This window comes from Zootermopsis nevadensis, unplaced genomic scaffold (genome assembly GCF_977971745.1).
Source record: "Zootermopsis nevadensis isolate Lab colony 2312 unplaced genomic scaffold, Znev_1.0 Znev_ptg000008l, whole genome shotgun sequence".
NCBI lineage: Eukaryota > Metazoa > Arthropoda > Insecta > Blattodea > Termopsidae > Zootermopsis > Zootermopsis nevadensis.
The window spans coordinates 5,046,583-5,064,464 of NW_028259140.1; the positions used below are offsets into that span (position 1 = coordinate 5,046,583).

A 17,882-nucleotide genomic window follows, 5' to 3' on the forward strand; every position below is an offset into this window, starting at 1 on the left:
CTACCAATACGATAATCACTGAATCTATAAAAATCAGCTGTTTCATAGTAATCACCTGGAGCAAACACGTTTGCAGTTGAATCACCAGAAAAGGTTCCCATGTAAAAATAAAAGTATGTGATCAGTCAGCACTTATTATTTAAAATGTCTTCAATTCATAAAATTCATAATGAAATTTAATGGAGGTTATTGTCACAAATACACCATTGTATATGCTCCAACTTAGGTGAATCACACATTATTAACATTTATCTATATGTAAAAATACACAAAATTAAAAGAAAATGGTATAGGGACAGTAAATTACAAGAAATACTTTGGCACATCTGCATATAGTAATCCAGTATAGAAACAGGATACAATGTTTCCCATATGAACCAAAGATGTTCATGCATTATTTCTTTCAAAATTTCTAAAAATAGTTATATCTCTGTAATCACAATTCTAATAGTTTGCCAAGATAGAAATATAAACATCTAGTCTTCCAAAAAATGAGCATATGAAAGGCATACAGAAATTTTAAGTTTTTCCTCTTCCACTGTGCATGTGTTGTTACTGTCATCTTACTGATTAACTAGCCAACTCAGTATTCGTATTTCTATCTGAGGATCTCCCTTTAGGGGACCCCCTCAATGTTATCTCTTATTTAACCAAACTCCATTTTGGTCCCAAAATCCTTGAGAAATATTCAGTCTCCATTTGCAGAGCCCCTTACAAGTGGAAGATTAATTATGATGCAGGTTTCATCTGATGTCAAAGGGATTATGAACAGTGCTGCTTCTTTCACTACCCCAATACCACACAGCCCTTGGCTCGATGCTTTTGGGTTGGGTAGGATTAGAGCTATCTTAGACATGTAAGACATTGTTCAACTCTCACAAGGTTGCAAGAATGGAAATTATGATGGGGATAAAGAACAGGTAAACAGAGAAGGTGCTATTTAAATAAGATCAGTGTAATTAATTTATTTAAAGGTGAATTTTAATATCTTTTTCAACAGTAACAGCAATAGAAAACTTAAGGGTAGCAGCATAGGGAGGTTTGTCCTTTCAAATGTTGCTAGCAGGTGAAAGGTTATAATAAATAAATTCATACAGAAATTTTCTTATATGACATTTCACTGTACAATAACATTCTAATCAGGTGTCTGGCTTTTGGAACTTGTTCTCCAAAATCATAGTTATATTATTGTCAGTTATGTGTTGAAAATACCATAAAATTTAACTTACTTGGTAAATGTAATTATCAAATTCCACAAAAATGTCCAAGAATTCCAGAAATTGTAGTGATCATATTATAAAAACCAACATCCTAGTCATGTCTTATGTGAGAACCGATAATAGTAAGAAAAAAGTAGTAAAAAGACCATCACAGCTCCATACCCATCAAAATCTTTTCAGTGGCACAATACTCTTCACAATTACAACACATTTTCACTGTTCTGAGATTCATTACTTACCAAACATTCTCAAATCAGCAAACTACTATACAAACAGTATATTGAAGTTAACTTTGTGCAACTATGCCAATGTTTTGTGCTCATATCTTAACATAATAAATTATTTTAAACTTTAATCTTAAGTTCCAAATTTGGTATTACAAGGTAGCATTTTTCAGAAAATAATGTCAATATATTGTGGCTGAATAGAATGGAAGAGATAAATGTGTATGTTTAGAAATTTTTAACAAAATAACAGCTTGCCAGAGACTTCTACTAGTTTCAGTATGCATACACAGGTCCACAGTTAATCACATCCACAATTTATCTGAAAAATGTATCTCATTTTCTGAATAATCATACTACAGACATTTCTCTATGACAGAGGAGCTAAATTCAAGCTCATGTTGGACTAGCACATAACTTATCCCCACTATAGCAGTTATTAATCCAAGTTTTAATTTTTTTTATTAAAATCAAAAGTTAACCATATGGTTTATGACTATGTCACTTTGCTTCTAAATAGCACTTATTGATATGTTCCCTTTTTTCTTTGTGTAAAATTACACATTTATGGAAGTATTTGTAACAAAGACTGAGAAAAAAGACTAAAAAATTCACAAATATTTAGCAGCTTTGAATATGCACATATCACATTCCTGGTAGATATATATATATATTAAATATGAATTATTATGTACAGAAATAATGTACACTTAAACCATATTGATGGTTAAAAACACTGACTACAACAGTTCATATTTTGGCGTAAATGTAACACAATGCCTTCTATGTGTCAGTTCCCACAGTGTCACGTACCCACTGAAGAGCACCAGTTCATCCATCAACATTACACCATTCAAACTAAGTTACCACTACCTGAAGAGAAGATATCCAGACTCACTCAGTTCTTCATAAATTACAGTACATTCGTCTCTCAGAAGCAACATCGATAAACTCATCAAATAATATTTTCATCTTGAAATACTGGTACATAAATGTCACACCAAGAATAAATAAGGTGACTGATAATGTTATTATAAGAGATATCCATTCAGGACTGCAGGAAATAAAGTGGCCTTAATTTTCCATGTTTTAATATTGATATGACACCAGTACAGTAAGATTCAAATTTCCTGACATTTGAGACATGTTCAGATTTGTGTTGCGTTGCCTGATTGGGTGCTACGACAGGCTAATGGATGGTAAGTTCCTAAGTATGCAATAGCAAACCCATGTTTCTAGAACTAGAGGTTTATATTTTTCAACTGTTTTGCCATATTTTACATTTATTCTTTTCCCAAGAAAACCACTGTAACTTGTGAAAAAATATATTCAAAATATTGGTTAAAACAATCTCATATTTGAAGAACACACTTTCAGAAAAGTAGTTGTCCGAGACCTATGTCTAATTTATTTTAATTTATGAAGTTTCATTTATAACTCTTTCTCACAAAGTACCATGAATGCTGTAAGGAAATCAGATCACAAAATTATGGCTGATATTTTGTTGTTAGTAAATCAGTCTAAACAATGATATGAATGTAAAATTAATATAATCTGAAATTATGAGATGCGTCAAGCTTGTATATTACAGTACAAACATTATTCTCTTGTTTCGAAACATTATGTTGGATTCCCACTATTTTCAGTGTACAAGTGCTGGCAACACGATGGTAACCTACTAGTAGCTCTCGCCAAATGCAGGAGATTTGAATTCTAGAATAGACATAACGACACCCTGCATTAGGTACAGTTACACATAATTATGTAGAGCATCTCCAGTCCAGCAGTTAACATCCTGGCTTGGTTGTTTATTAAATTTACTTGACACATAATATTATGTACTTAAAGAAGGTATTTTTCACATTTGTTCCAACCAAACTCAAAACATACCTCCATACTCATAAATCCTGCTCCAGTTTTGCTTCTTTCTTCCTGTCCAGTCTAATTTCGGAAGCAACATTATATCAGTTTTTTAATACGTTATTGGTAATAATGTTGCGCAAAATGTTAATAATGTAGGAAGCTTATTTATACTGATTCAATAAATGTTATCACTCATTTGTCCATTTGTGCAGTGTGTCATTTTAGCATATGACACATCAGAGTTCATGACTTTGTCTTACATAGTCTCTGGTTCACTCAGACTCATCGTCAGCCGTATTTTCAAACCCAGTGAGGTCAACATGAGGTATGAGTTGTTTGGCAAGTGCATATTCAATAAGTGCTAAATGGCAGAAGATATACTGATCTGGCATCTGGATCGAGCACGCTCGTTGAGAACGAATTCGCTCGACAGTACCTCGGACATCTACTGTACCCACATCTTCTAGACGGCTGATGCAAATGTCTAATGTACAGAAGGTGCCTGAAAAAAAAAATTAAAAAAAATATGTGCAAATTTAAACAATAACCAATTATCAGTAAAGTATCTGATTCACAGAGTGAATACAAATAAATTCTGTTCTAGTCCTAGATAATGAATATGTTTTATGATAAAAGACTGGAGATGGGCAAGGAGCTTTATTGTTTCCAAATACTAAACGTTTTTAGTGGACTCCTATACCAACTAAGCTTTAATAAAGTAAACAAAACAGATGGGTTAACAGACACAAGCAGAGACTTAACAGCTGAAACTTTTTCATCAACAGTAACATCCAAAGAAAGAAGCAAACAGCAAAATTCATTCTGTTATGTTGAAAAAAAATATTTAAACTTATAATATTAGCAATATTCATACTTACAGGGGACGAGAGAAGAATACAGAATACGCAATTGAACATAATTGTTGCATGCCTTCTCTAAAGAAAACAAATTCTCACCAGTTCTGCCAATGCCTGCACTACAATGAACAACAATAGGTGGTCCCCTAGGATTTCCAGCCCACGTGTCACCTAAAGTAGTTACCATCTTGCTCTGCTGTTGCCGTACCCGATCTAGGAAGTCTAGCATGGCAAGGGCTCTATGAGGAACACCATAATCAGGCCATGATATGAACTGATAGTGGCTCACCTCCCTCCACTCATCTGTCTGCAAAAAATACAACAACATTTCAGTTATACAAACAGTTAAAAAAAACAGAATTCATCACATTTATTCTGCAGTTCAAATCATATATCATATAGTATATAATGCATAAAGTGTTGCATCTGGTATTTACAAGCCATAGCACCAGGTGATGTCACACAGAAAACTGACAGAAAGCTTTATACGACGCCCGTTAACTTCACATATACAGGAGGACAATGATGAAAGGGAACGGTGTATAAAAATAACAAAGAAAAGGAGCATCCACTTATGAATTCAGGTTTCAAACTCTTCAGCTACTCTACCTTAAGATTTGCGAGGTGAAGTGAGGAGACCGTGTAGTCTGCATGCTGCTCCACTGATGCCGTTGTAACTCGGAAGCCCCCATAAGTGGCCGCTCCTCCCTCTTCTACCTCCCAATATTGGCCACACTTTGTTCGCCCCCTTTCCATTATTCTTGTAGTCATTACGACAACCAACACTTGCTGTTCCCATATCATGCGCCAGAAATCACACGATGTTTTGGGCAGTGGACCTGTAAACACCATACAGCAAACATAAAAAAACATCATCTATAATAGACATTTCATGACATGACTCTATTTAGATTCTTGAGCTGGTGTTTAAATGTACAAATGATTTTACCCTGGGTGGAAATAAAGGCATTCTTCTGTTTATAACCATCAACAAAATTTGCATTTATATAATCACTGCAGGGATCTCCATCTGTTTGTGACAGCAGAACCCTGCTGTGGTCATAGCAAAGGACATCCGTGTACCGGTTCTTTGGCTGGTTGGCCTGTAGCCTGGAAAACAAAGAGAAAAAATAAATCAACACATTTAACGCAGCTTAATCCTTGCCAAATTAAGCTGTTATGTCCTTGAAAAGCTCCACATTTGGCACAAATGTGATTGGAAAACTTAAGCAATAATTGGAAAAATAAGGTACAAAGAAGCTTCTGACATTTCAGATGACTCTACTGCCTCTAGCTTCAGGATAAATGTGATAAAAGCTTGGTGCAAAAATTGGTTTATACATGTAACAAGCAAGGACTATAAAGTTACAATTGGTCAGACAAGTAATATTACCTTATCATTCCAATATAATCAATTACTTCAGTGAAATCATAAAAATATAAAATTTATCAAGTGCTCATCATTACAAATTCTTTTTACATACAGCCCCCAGCAATATATACTCTTAATCTAAACACAGAGGTCAATATTTACATCTGAAATGGTACATTTATGTACAAACTATAATCATCTATGGTGCATCTGTGAGTAGTGAGTCACCAGCCCACTGACTGCACAATTTCTACTCAAGCCTGATTTGACTGCCAGAGCCATCTAGCAGTAAATCAGGAGACTTGGGTGAGAAATGGCCACTGAATTTTGCTTACGAAACATCCTGTATCAGGCTCGTAAGGTTATTTTACATGCCGTAAATCTATGACATGGGACCAGATAACAGTCAAAAGAAGTAGTTTGAGATTCAAAATAAAAACCGCTAACTATGTGTTCTATTATACACTATCTCTCCATACCGCGCATGATTAAATGAGCCATCGGGCGGGCGGGCCCTGATCTCGGCATACTCTTGCTCTAGGCCGGCTCGACCTCTACTCCGGACACTCTCCACAAATTGTCCCAGTGACATTCCATGACCTAGATCGCAATGAAGACTGTCATCATCTGAGAAACCACTGCTAGCTGATGAAGCAGGAGGAGCTGGTGAAGATGCACCTAAAATAAACATACAGTCTCATTAAATATTTACACTAATGCAATTAACAATATCATCTCTGAGTTCTAATCTCAACAGGCAAGATACAATTATTTATAAACACTGTTTATCTCAAATAAGAGAGTTAACTATACACAATCCTAATAAGAATGCCTAATGACCACTATTTAGGATGAATCATGAACTAGATTGTATCATACAGGGAGCAGATATCGTGAGGCTGATCAAAAGCAAAAGGTTAGCCTGGCTTGGCCATGTTGCAAGAATGGAAGGAAACAGGGTAACTAGAAGAGTGATGGAATGGAGACTGATGGGAAGAAGGATGAGAGGGAGACCACGGAAACGATGGATAGACGACGTGGAGGAGGATGTGAGGACGATGGGAGTGAGGGGATGGAGAAGAATTGTGAATGATAGGACAGAATGGAAAAAAACTTGTCGAACAAGCTAAGACCCACATAGGGTTATAAAGCTACAAGAAGAAGAAGAAGAAGAATGACCACTATTACATTCTGTAATGAATGTTATGCATCACCTCCACTGCCTGAGCTGTGTTGCCAGATATCACCATTGTCTAGGTCACGGGAAGATGTTATATCTAGTTCCTCTTCTTCCTCTTCTGGTCCTGATACTGGAGAATGGAAAGACCTCTGGTCTGCACCTTCACTGGTACCATGGCTGCACATGTGCTCACTCTGCACAATGCATTCAATCAGGTACAGATACTGTATTTTTTGTATAAATGAAAAGATATACACCAACACAGAAAAGAAGACAATGAAAAATGTTTTAGGCAATGAAACTGCATACAGGAAAGACCATACACCAAATATATATTTACTGAATACAATTACAGCAGATGAGCTGTTAAAGTTGCTTCCTACATTAATAGAATAGACCAATCAATCGTCCAAAGAAACCAAACGAACTAACCAACAAACTCTGTCTTAATAGAATCCAAACATTCAACACTGCTTACACAAAAGAAGTGACCATGAGCCAGTACAGTCCTCACAACTTTTTTCCCCATGATCCACTTTGAGTCATTTCAAAGACTCAGTTTTCTCTATAAAAGTTTCATTTCTAGCCACATACAGAGTGTTCCAAAAGACATAAACACACTATAACATGGAATATTAATCTTGTTATTTATCTCCACGCGCTGCGTTTGGCAGATGACACCACAATATCTTTTCCCACTTTATTGGCCAAGTTACTATCACTCTCATGCTCTAAATATTAATTATTTATTTATATTGGAACCTGGGGAGCTCAGTCTGTATAGTGACTGACTACAGACTGGACAATATTTATTTTACTCTTTATTCTATTTATCATGTATTCTTACATTTCTTTAAAGATTATATCACACATACATGTTCTAGGTTTCTGGCAGACCCATTGGGAATTGTAGTTGTAGCAGCACTGGTAGCAAAAATGGCGGAATCCATCGCCGCTCCTGAGCCAAGAGGAGATGCCACGTCACAAAGGTCGCCATGGCGGTTCGTCACGGATTTGAGGCAGTGCAACAGCCACGATGCATGATCCACGGCCAGCTCACCACCCAGACGTGATGGTAGAGATCCGCGCGGGATATGCAGCGTCAACTATGGACAATAGCCAAATGAGACGATGTGTTTCCTAACTGACATAATTTGACTGCTTCCACTTCTCAGCTACATCACACCTCATTATCAATATGTTACATATCAAACTTTCAACAAATAAAAGTAAAATATCGTAAGAGTACACGAGTTAAAAAAATCCTCTTGTATGTAAATCTATTACACTAACCTGAGGTATACTAACAGTGAACACTCTGTCTCGCAGTTTCTCCCGCACAAAGAGCCGCAGGATCTTGAAAGGAGCTTTAAACCAAAGTGGTGCAGTCACGATTAGCACCTTCTTTAGTTTAGCTGGATAACCACCCTGCAACATGATACATCGTTTGTTCCAGTTATATAGAATTATAAAATGTAAATACTATATTAATCTCATTTCATAATGTTTTGATATTGTAAACTATGCAGCTTGAATAAATAAATATGTCTGTTAACAGAGTATTTCAGTGCAAATTTGTGGTTTCATAAGGAAGTGAATGTTTTTTTAATATTAAATTATAAGTAGATAAACATCAAAAGTTACGAAAGTATAATATAAAGAAATATTTCTGATATGCACTATTGTTGATTTTCAATATTAGTAAAGTAAGTTTAGAAAAATTGTGTTTATTACTCAATCCTAGTCGTTTTCACGTGCATTTTTTATTCATATTGCATTGTAATGACATTTCTAATAATTAAAATTATTAATCAGGGAATGGTTTTCTGACTATAAACATACACCATCAATATCTTAAATGATTACAATGGTAAATCTGACCATCAATGTGGAAATTAATACAAGCATCATGCACCAGGTACACACTCAAGTGAACAAGTTAAGAAATTTAAGCATGGGGATGAAAATCCACTCCGCAGTTTCCGAAGTTTTTACATGCGTATGGGCGCACCTAGATAGACACGATTCAACTTTCTGGTGTCCTAGAAATATAACATTAATCAAATGAAAGTTGAAGTAACTGGAAACATCCATAATGAATATCACTAGAGGTACAAAAGTCAACTTAATTTTGCACTTATATGTAATTATATTCAATAAATAAATGAATGCATACAGGATACTAATGTTTAATTAATGTACGCCTATTAAAACAACATTCTTTCTGTGCTTTGTATAGGGAAGTGCAATGACAATGGTCCTACTTGCAGTTCATTCTCACTTAAAACCAGTGTTAAGTAATATACGGCCCACAGACCAAAAAAACACTACTGTAAGGATTTAGATCAATTACAAAGAACTGAAAATGTTCAAACACTTTAAACAGTTCAATTACGAGCACTATAAGAGGCATGACAGGCAAGTCTGGAAAAGGACGGCCGATGGTCAATTCCCGACTGAGTTTCTATTTTTTACTTCAATTCAATTCACTTCACTCCACTTCTAAAATTGTACCTGATTTACTAAATCGTTTACTTTAATATCTAACAAAACTATTTAAAATTAATGTTTCAGTTTAAGATATTTTGAATATGAATACGAAAAGTTTACGATTCAAAATACTGCTTTTTAATCTTAAAAAAAAGTCTTGTGTAAACTCCTTTGTGTTCTCTTCCTGGCTTCCCCGAAACTTGACTTCCAACACACGAACTCCATCTCCCCAATTTTCTACCCTCACTATTTCTCCCCTTATCCTGTATAGCCCAGAGGTGCCCAACACGACTGCAAACATTTAGGAGTTCACAAAGAGAAAATACATTGAGTATAAAGTCGACAGGGTTACTATTCTACTACAGAAGGTACACAGCTTAAACGAAGTGTTTCTGTGAACTACAATGAAGCAAGACTCCACAACGAAATCCGGTTTGACATCACGCTGAACGGGGTGCATTTCCTGATTCTTCCGACGTATAAAGTAGCAACAATCCTTTAATGTATCATTCAACGATTAGGAAACTTCGAGATTTCAGGACTAACCAGTCTAGTAATCACCAAAGAGACATCAATTCTGTCCAATCATCGCGGTACTTTAAACACTCGTACTGAAAACTGAGAGACATTAATAAATAATTGCCCTAGAAAGTTTCTTTTCTCTCAGTAAAATCGTTCTTGCGTATATTTCGACTAAAATGTCGTCATGCAAAACTTAACAGTATCAAATTTTTATGTAAATGTAGCAGGACTTGAGGTTTTTTATGGCGGTGTGCCAGAAGATGGCTGTCTTCTGGGTTGTCGCGCAGTGTAACCTGATAGAAGTCTACCGAAGTTTCAGAGGACCTTGACAACAACCAAGAACACAGCATTTTTACGCTGAACACAGTTAAACAATTTGAACGTCATAAATTTTGCAAGAATAAATTTTGGTGTGAAAAGACACTTAAAACGCCAGTTCAATAATAAACAATAACTTAACAGGAATGAGTTAATATAATGTACAGTATTAATTTCAGCATAAACCACTGTTATGGAAAATATGCAACAGCACGTCTAGAAAAGATTATTCAAGAGCAAAGCGAAAACGATGCTCAAAGTGTAGATTATATTGCTGAGAAGTAAAAGTTTACAAACACAAAGTAATTGCTTTATAAAATATTCATAATACAGCAAAGACACCAAGGACGTGAGTTTCATAGTGAAAACTGTTATTCTCCGTAAAGCAAAAAAAAAGATCAAATGACGTAACTTCAGAGATCAGTAATAAAGAGATTGGAAGAAGGTGGCTGTCTTGTGGAATGCTGAGCAGTGCAGTTTCATAGATTAGTGACCGATATTTAAAAAAAAATCTGCTGCTTTCCACCTTAAAGTATGTGTGGACACACCATGATCTTGACTTATCGCAAATGATTTAGAATACGAAATGAAAATCTAAATTTTAATAACGTTCAATATCTGACGAAAACACTGATTCCAACATTATGCGTAGTTCGCAAAATGTACACTGTCACACACACGAGTGTTATTATACTGCTCTCGTGCTGCCATCCACGATGTGAAGACAGGAGTGGAAGGTGACGCCATTCAAAATACGTACAAAAGCACTTCAGAGGCTAGAGACTGGGAAAGAATCCACACGAAGCACTCTCAAGCATGGAGCTGTGGCGAGCTCTGGATTTGAAGAAGAAAGGAATCCCTAAAACTCGCATTCTGCATTGAATGGAGTACCGATCAAATGGCGCGCGTGTTCAAACACATGTTTCCAAAGTATGCCCCACGGCTATCAATGGGCAGTCTCTCTCGGGACGCGAGTTGTGTGCAAAACATAAAATAGTGGTTTAGTGGGCAAACAAGTCTAAACTTCTATTCGATACACATGAAGAATTCAAACAGCAAGGTCAATATTGGAATGTTGTTGCCGTGTGACTGGCAACACTGCCGAGGCCTGGCCATACTGTAGTTCAAGGTCAGACAACGACATGCTGCGAGTGTGGTTCAGTTCTTGTCCATCTGTGCCGAGTGAGTATGGAGTAAATACGGTTGCTGCACTGTCTGCACCAAAAACAGAGGCTCGGCTGATTTTAAACAAACAATACTGTCCATACCTGGCAGTCAATTTGTTATTATTTTCAGCCATGAAGATTCAGTCTCTCTGAAACGTTGGCATCTCCCCACAAGTTCATACGGCGTTACAACCCACTTGGCCAACATCTTCACTGCCGTTAGAATCTCAAATTCCATATCAGACTGTGGAAGTTTTTACTTTTTCGGAATACTGAGTCTTATAATGGCTGATAAGGTGGCAAGAAACTGAAGTAGCATAATTTGAAGCAATCTAAAAATGAAGACACTCACAGAACTTCAGTAACTTCCCATAAGACCGACATATTTTCTGTCTAAACATTGCCATAATGACCACCGAACTGCTAGTGTGCATACAGTAGAAGACATTTCGGCTGCAGGAATGCATCTAATCAGTCTTGTAATTGATTTCTAATTTGAGTAAAAAACCTTTTTCATTTAAAAGTAATGTGCTTCAGTCATCAAACGTGATATATCGAGCACTTGTTTGTCTCTTATTTTAGGGTTATCGATCGATACATAGCCTCGGGGTTGGACCAATCACTTCGCCACGAATTGGATTTTGCGTAAAACGTAACGCTACAGTATGGATCTACCACTAACCGACTTCTAATTTTTACCATGCAACCAAACAAAACTTTAGATAATAGGGATAACAGTTTTCATTTCTTGCAAAAAAAAAAAACATGATACAATGCAGCGCAAGTGGATGTTTAGGATTGCGAATAATAAGCGAAAAGGAACAAATACACTCACAGAATTTAATTTTGGAAACGATATCATTAATCTGAAATGTTAGTCTGACAACAAAACTTGTTATAAAAATCACACATTAAGATTTCAATTAAACTGTCTCTCCGTTAATGAATGTAAGGTGCTGAGGAGGAGGCCACATGAAGCAGATTCGTGTGTCGAAATTAAGCATAACTTGTCTCCCGCACTTACCCCAAACTATTTCCAACCCACATCCTTCCTCTTATTATATATCCTCCCGCACCCCATCTGTCATCCTTATGCCTGAATCATCAATCTTTCCCTACACGCTTCATTCTTCTAAACATACCACCCTCTCAGTCTCGAGAGACAGACCAGCTTCTATTCACGCAAATTTTATGGTAATAGCTGTAAGGAGACAAATCGACAGTCATTCATTTGCTAACTACAACATGATGGCGCTAGCAGCAACATACAGGCCCTAATAGTTAACGAGTCTAGTACTGTGAGCAAATTTACATTCTTAATGAAAACCCGGGTTATAAGTCCGTTGTAGCGCGCCTAGAATAGTATTCCCCAATTACTGGCAACAGAATACGAAGATGGAATATAGATTTTCAAAAGCACCCAACTGGACATGACTCTGGGCCACTGATCCCCCAAACCTCACGACATTTCCCCATGGCGGACCCTCGCTTCTCCAACAGCCTCCCCTCCTAGAATACCAAGTGATTTACACATATGAGGGAGCGAAACAACCCAGAAGACATCCACCGCCCTGAGAACCTTAAATCTCACTAAGCCTCAACCAGTTGGCTAACAACGGCTGTGATAGATCCGGTGAGCGATCTGGTGCAAAATGACAATAGACCCTCAGAAAATGTAGCACGGCAGACTTAAAACGATGAATTTGTATCTTGTATCACGTATTAAATGTAACACTCTTCTATAGAAAATTGTTTAGATTTCTTCTTTCAGAAAAGATCCGTAACTGCACGATTCCACTTCGGCGAATTAATAGCCTGTTTGCACACTACACTAAATCATGCAGACAAGAGGAGAGACGTTTAATTTATCTGACATTTGGTTTCCTGGTGCATGAAGAATAAAAACAGTTGAAAATGCCATCCTTTAGCCAAGGCATTCTTAATCATTCCGCGAGTCAGAACACTGACGCACTGATAATTCTTTGAAGTGCGACAGATAACAAGTTTTATGCATACAACTAAGTAGGTCAGGAATTAATCGATCAAGGCGGACAAACTTACTCCGCTCAGTTTCGTGGTTCATAATGAAAGCGGAACTTACGTCAAACATTTTAAATTAAAACACAACTTTCCTAAATGAGAACATGTGTCGATTTCTTGGTTACATTCTGTCATGGTGGTCTGTCTACACATAATTTGTATTGTAAGAAACACACAGAATTGAAAACAAAGGTCATTTAACCCTCTGAGCTTACGGAGGACGAAAACTGTGTTAATATTCCGTATCATAACATCAGTATAACTTCAGGCATCTAAGAGTTCTAAGAGCAACATTTCTTCAGTTCTGAAACGAATATTAATCAACGATAATAGAATTTGCATGCTAGTATAATGAAAGTTATTTATTCTACCGAGTTACATTACCAATGTACACTGCTGTCAGGAGAAATGTATCTTCACTGTGTAACCACCACAGTTCTTAAAACAAAACTTGCTCCTGCCTTTGGAATAAAATGTTTTCTTTAACTATTTGTTCGGTTAGTAGAAAATTTTGCGTACTTCTTAACAGCAATAATTTAAAAGCGGTAATACATAAGGAAAATCAAAACGAACATCTAGATTAAATGAAATACAAACACGATAGACTAGTAAATGTACACACCCTACACTCACAATAAAAATTATAAATATATACATTTTCTGCGTGCTCAGTGAACGTTAAAACGCTTTGAACACTGCAAAAGGTGGGACAGACGGTTGAAATACTTCGGGAACATTAAAAACTTTCCTGAGACGCCAGTGCATTCTAACTTGAGTTCCGTTTGTTGCTTTAGAATCTCGCTGTCATTAAACCCTTCGAAAGTTTGTGCTTTGCCTCAATGTACCATTCTTCAGTTCTAAAAACAAAGAAAGCGATAATTACGTTCGTACCCATGCACGTGCTTATGTCTGGGTACCTTATTTAACTGTGTAAAAACTACCAATATTTTGCAGATGGTTGTCTCTGAGTTGATGCACTGTATGGTCTGGTATTAGTTAACCGACGTATCAGAGGTACTTATTGCCTTCGTCATCAGGGCGACAAAATCTCTTACTTTCATTACAGCGACCACTGAAGAGATTGTTCAATGCCCAGTGTAAAGACTGGTAGATTATGTAAGACAAACTAGAAACGACAAGGAGGAAGTCGTTGTGGCCTATTTCATTCTAGACCTACTATCTGGCATTAGCATTAAAATGCCTGATAACCCAAACTAGATCTTAAACCGGTATAAATATTAATAATAAATTTTCACATCCGCGTACACAATGACATTTATTGTATTTTAACACAGCGACATGTTTCGACATCAGGCACTCTCTTTATATGAAATCAGATTTCATAACATACGTAATCCCAAGCCTTGCTTGGGTAACAAAATCCTACAGCAGATCCACTGTGTCCTTCCAGAAATTCTTATTTACTACATAATTATATAGGCTACATTTATCGAATTCACTTGCATTTAATAATTGTTAAAACTATATTTTTAAAAAGTAGTCTTAAAGAACTGCGGTCTTCTTGTAGGTACTTGCTAGTGTTCCAGAGAAACATTATGCTTCCGTATTCAGGGCAGAAGTTCTACCCTGAGGTGATATGTTCCTCCGAAACGTCGGTAATCAAGGCTACACGGCGTCATCCAGAACGCCACAGTATTCTACACATGACTACTTGTTACTACATACGCCGCAAATCATCATTTACATTATAGGAAAGTAGGTCTTACGTCGAGGATAAATACCAGAAGCTCATTATGAAATCCAACAGTTCAAGGAGCGAGATACCAATTGCCAACTGTGGGGTAAATATGAATGAGTTTTGTAAACAGGAACAAGGCAGTGCAATCACTCCCATGAATAACAGATTTCTAGCGAACCGTTTCTGTAATACGAATGACTATTCATTTACAACAGTAGAAACACGATAAACAAATAGAATGAAGCAATAACACCTATTTTGTGTTGTTAAATAGACACAGGAACGTATACTTTACTAAAAGCCGATTTAATAGTCTCAATGGTAGGGTATTAACAAAAACATTAAATGTCCTCACTCGTTAGAAAACAATCCAGGTGAAACACATTGTGACTTACGCTCTGGAGAACAGCTTAAATCAGTTGGACGTAAAAATAAATGTCTCCGCTTTGTAACATTAAACAAATTAATGTACACTCCTGTGATTCGGTAAATGGATTTTGGGGGTAGACATAAATTCTAAACGCGAGACTTTTCTATTGTTATTATACCTAGTTGAATAAACACTCAACGATTCATATACATATTTCTCTTCGGCGTCAAATATTAGGTACCTTAGACTTATTCTGGCTTTAAACCTTTTCCCCATCTTCTAAATCACTTTCTCTTTCCGTTTTAAATATTTTATATAAATTTCCTTCACCACCCAGTCTTTAAGTGCGTCGGTATTCTTGCGGCTTATATATTCAGTCCAATAAAAGGTAAAATATTTCTCTTACGTTTTAAGGAACTGCCGTTATGAGGAGATTTCAAAGAGATTCAGTAAACTCGAAAGGTTCTCAAAGTAAGGATTAGACTACAGTTTACTAGGTCTAAACGGACCGAAATTAAATTCGTCCTACACACTTTGCCTGCAAACATAAAATGACACTAAATTTAACAGCAAAGCTCCAAGTGGAACTGGGAGAAGAAATATTCCCAGTATTAAAGCGATGCACAAAAGGGACTGAAACATTTCAGCTCCGTCTTTGTGAGAAAAAAACTGTCCTTTCAAGAGTGGAGTGCACTGAAGGACAATAACGAGTTTGGATTCTGGACGGGTTGCGCTCAGCATCCTCCATAATGTTTAATCATCTTAACTCGTTTAATGCATTCATCTGGCTGCAAGAAGAATACGATATGAAGCAACAGTAAGTATATTACATGAAAGAACACTCTCCTAAAATATGAAATTCTATCAGTATTCATCAGCTACCTCTCAACCTGATTTTACGAAAGTGAGCTGATGTCCTTGCTCATGATTTATCATCGTCGGCCTATTACTGAAATGGTAGTGAGCACACTGAACTTGACTACTGAGAGTTGAAATGACGAACGAAGAACCAGCCAACACCGTGGAAATCAATACTGAACCCCCGCTTGTTCGCGTATCCACGGTAATGCTACGGCCATTCTTGACGGGCGCACAAGACTTGGAAACTTTCTCCGGAAAACACGAACGCACGCAACAGATTTCTCTCATGGTTATTCGCTCAATCCAACTGGTGACATCCACATGAAGCCAAACTTATGGTGGGGTTAATAAAGTCTTCAGAAGATCACCAGCGCTCAGCGTACTGCAAGGCAATGGCATATCGAAAGCAAGACTTTTGGAACTAATATAATGGGTAACGCTCGACTCGTTAGAAGGAAACACAGATCATCGCCCTGATGATGCAAGCAGCAAGGACCTCTGAAACGTCGGCAAACTTCTACCAGACTACACGGCGACCCAACCCATAAGACAGCCATCTTCGGACTCACCGCCGTCAAAACCTCAAATCCTACAGCAGAAAATGGAAAGGTTCTGATGAAAAATCAGTGCTGTAACATCGACTTTAAACCAATCGATCATAATGTAATCATGCAAATGCAGAAAGGGCTCTGATTAATTAAACTTGGATTAAAACAGACGACTACGAAAAATAACCTGAACATAACAGAAGAGTTCGTAGTAGTGTATGTGAAAAAGGGTACTTACACTGGGCACGGAAAATTGAAGTGTCGATGACGTCACGAGAAGTGTAGTACGTGTGTATACAATGTCAATTAAAAACATTGACCACTTACCTCAAGGCCACAGCCTCTGCTTCTTCTCTTAACCCACGACAAACTGACAATGATTTTTTTATTGGAGAATAGCTGTAAGGCTGGCGCATGCGTATGTAAGTTCTGACACGGCACGTTACGTCTGCATCCTCGTTTTTTAGCTCAAAATTGGACCCAATTCATACAGCATTCAGTACTGAGCTTATAATCCCGCAAACAGTGCATCAGGGGTGAAGGATGATACCTATCCATAAAAGTTAACCCCAGGCAACGATGAAACGACGAGGGGAATGTTTCAGTATGACTCATCTCGTTAAATGTCTGCAAATAAAGATTGCGTTCTTCTGGGTAACTAACTACATTGACCCAAAGGATCATTTCCGTGTTCAAAACATCTCTGCAGTACTGTACACACTTGTTTTAAATACCAGGTCCATACTGGTTCCGCCATTACTATCATTTATCGCATTTGTATTTATAAAATCTTACTATGTGTGTTTACTGATTCACACCATACAATCTATTTCCGGAACACCAATTTCATAATATTTAATCTCGAGTTCTGAAACAGATCTAAACATGTCCCGTGCGTCTGAAGCCTCATTCATTACCCACCACAGCGAAGCCCAGTCAGACACTGCAGAAAGGGGCAGCTTATACAGAGCAGACATTGATTAATTAGCGTAACCAAACTTTAAAGAACTTAGTATAATTTTTAAGCAGGGCTTACAGGGTAATCAGTCATATAATTAGTTCCCCTTCATGATCGTTTCATACGCATCCTGAATCAATGGCGTAACTGCCAGAAACTAACGGTTGAATAAACATAACTTGCTCGACAACCGG

General features: G+C 37.0%; 1 protein-coding gene and 1 long non-coding RNA gene across 3 annotated transcripts in view; one reads left to right on the forward strand and one right to left on the reverse strand.

Annotated features, from left to right (window-relative positions):
- The first annotated feature begins 44 nt into the window (after nucleotides 1-44).
- Nucleotides 45-1,682, forward strand: LOC147874452 (uncharacterized). Its single transcript, XR_015534102.1, has 2 exons — nucleotides 45-113; nucleotides 741-1,682. It is a non-coding gene; the product is annotated as an uncharacterized LOC147874452 (long non-coding RNA).
- Ptpmeg2 (Protein tyrosine phosphatase Meg2) overlaps nucleotides 960-17,882 on the reverse strand; it is a 52,021-nt gene continuing 35,098 nt past the window's right edge. For both annotated transcript variants that reach the window (XM_087344911.1, XM_087344910.1), the window contains 8 exons: nucleotides 8,010-8,144; nucleotides 7,592-7,822; nucleotides 6,751-6,910; nucleotides 6,016-6,214; nucleotides 5,114-5,274; nucleotides 4,774-5,003; nucleotides 4,264-4,471; nucleotides 960-3,809 (listed from right to left, as the gene is read on the reverse strand). In XM_087344911.1, the coding sequence (XP_087201037.1) occupies nucleotides 3,580-3,809; nucleotides 4,264-4,471; nucleotides 4,774-5,003; nucleotides 5,114-5,274; nucleotides 6,016-6,214; nucleotides 6,751-6,910; nucleotides 7,592-7,822; nucleotides 8,010-8,144 (1,554 nt within the window). In that variant the 3' untranslated portion in view covers nucleotides 960-3,579. The remainder of the gene's footprint in view (nucleotides 3,810-4,263; nucleotides 4,472-4,773; nucleotides 5,004-5,113; nucleotides 5,275-6,015; nucleotides 6,215-6,750; nucleotides 6,911-7,591; nucleotides 7,823-8,009; nucleotides 8,145-17,882) is intronic.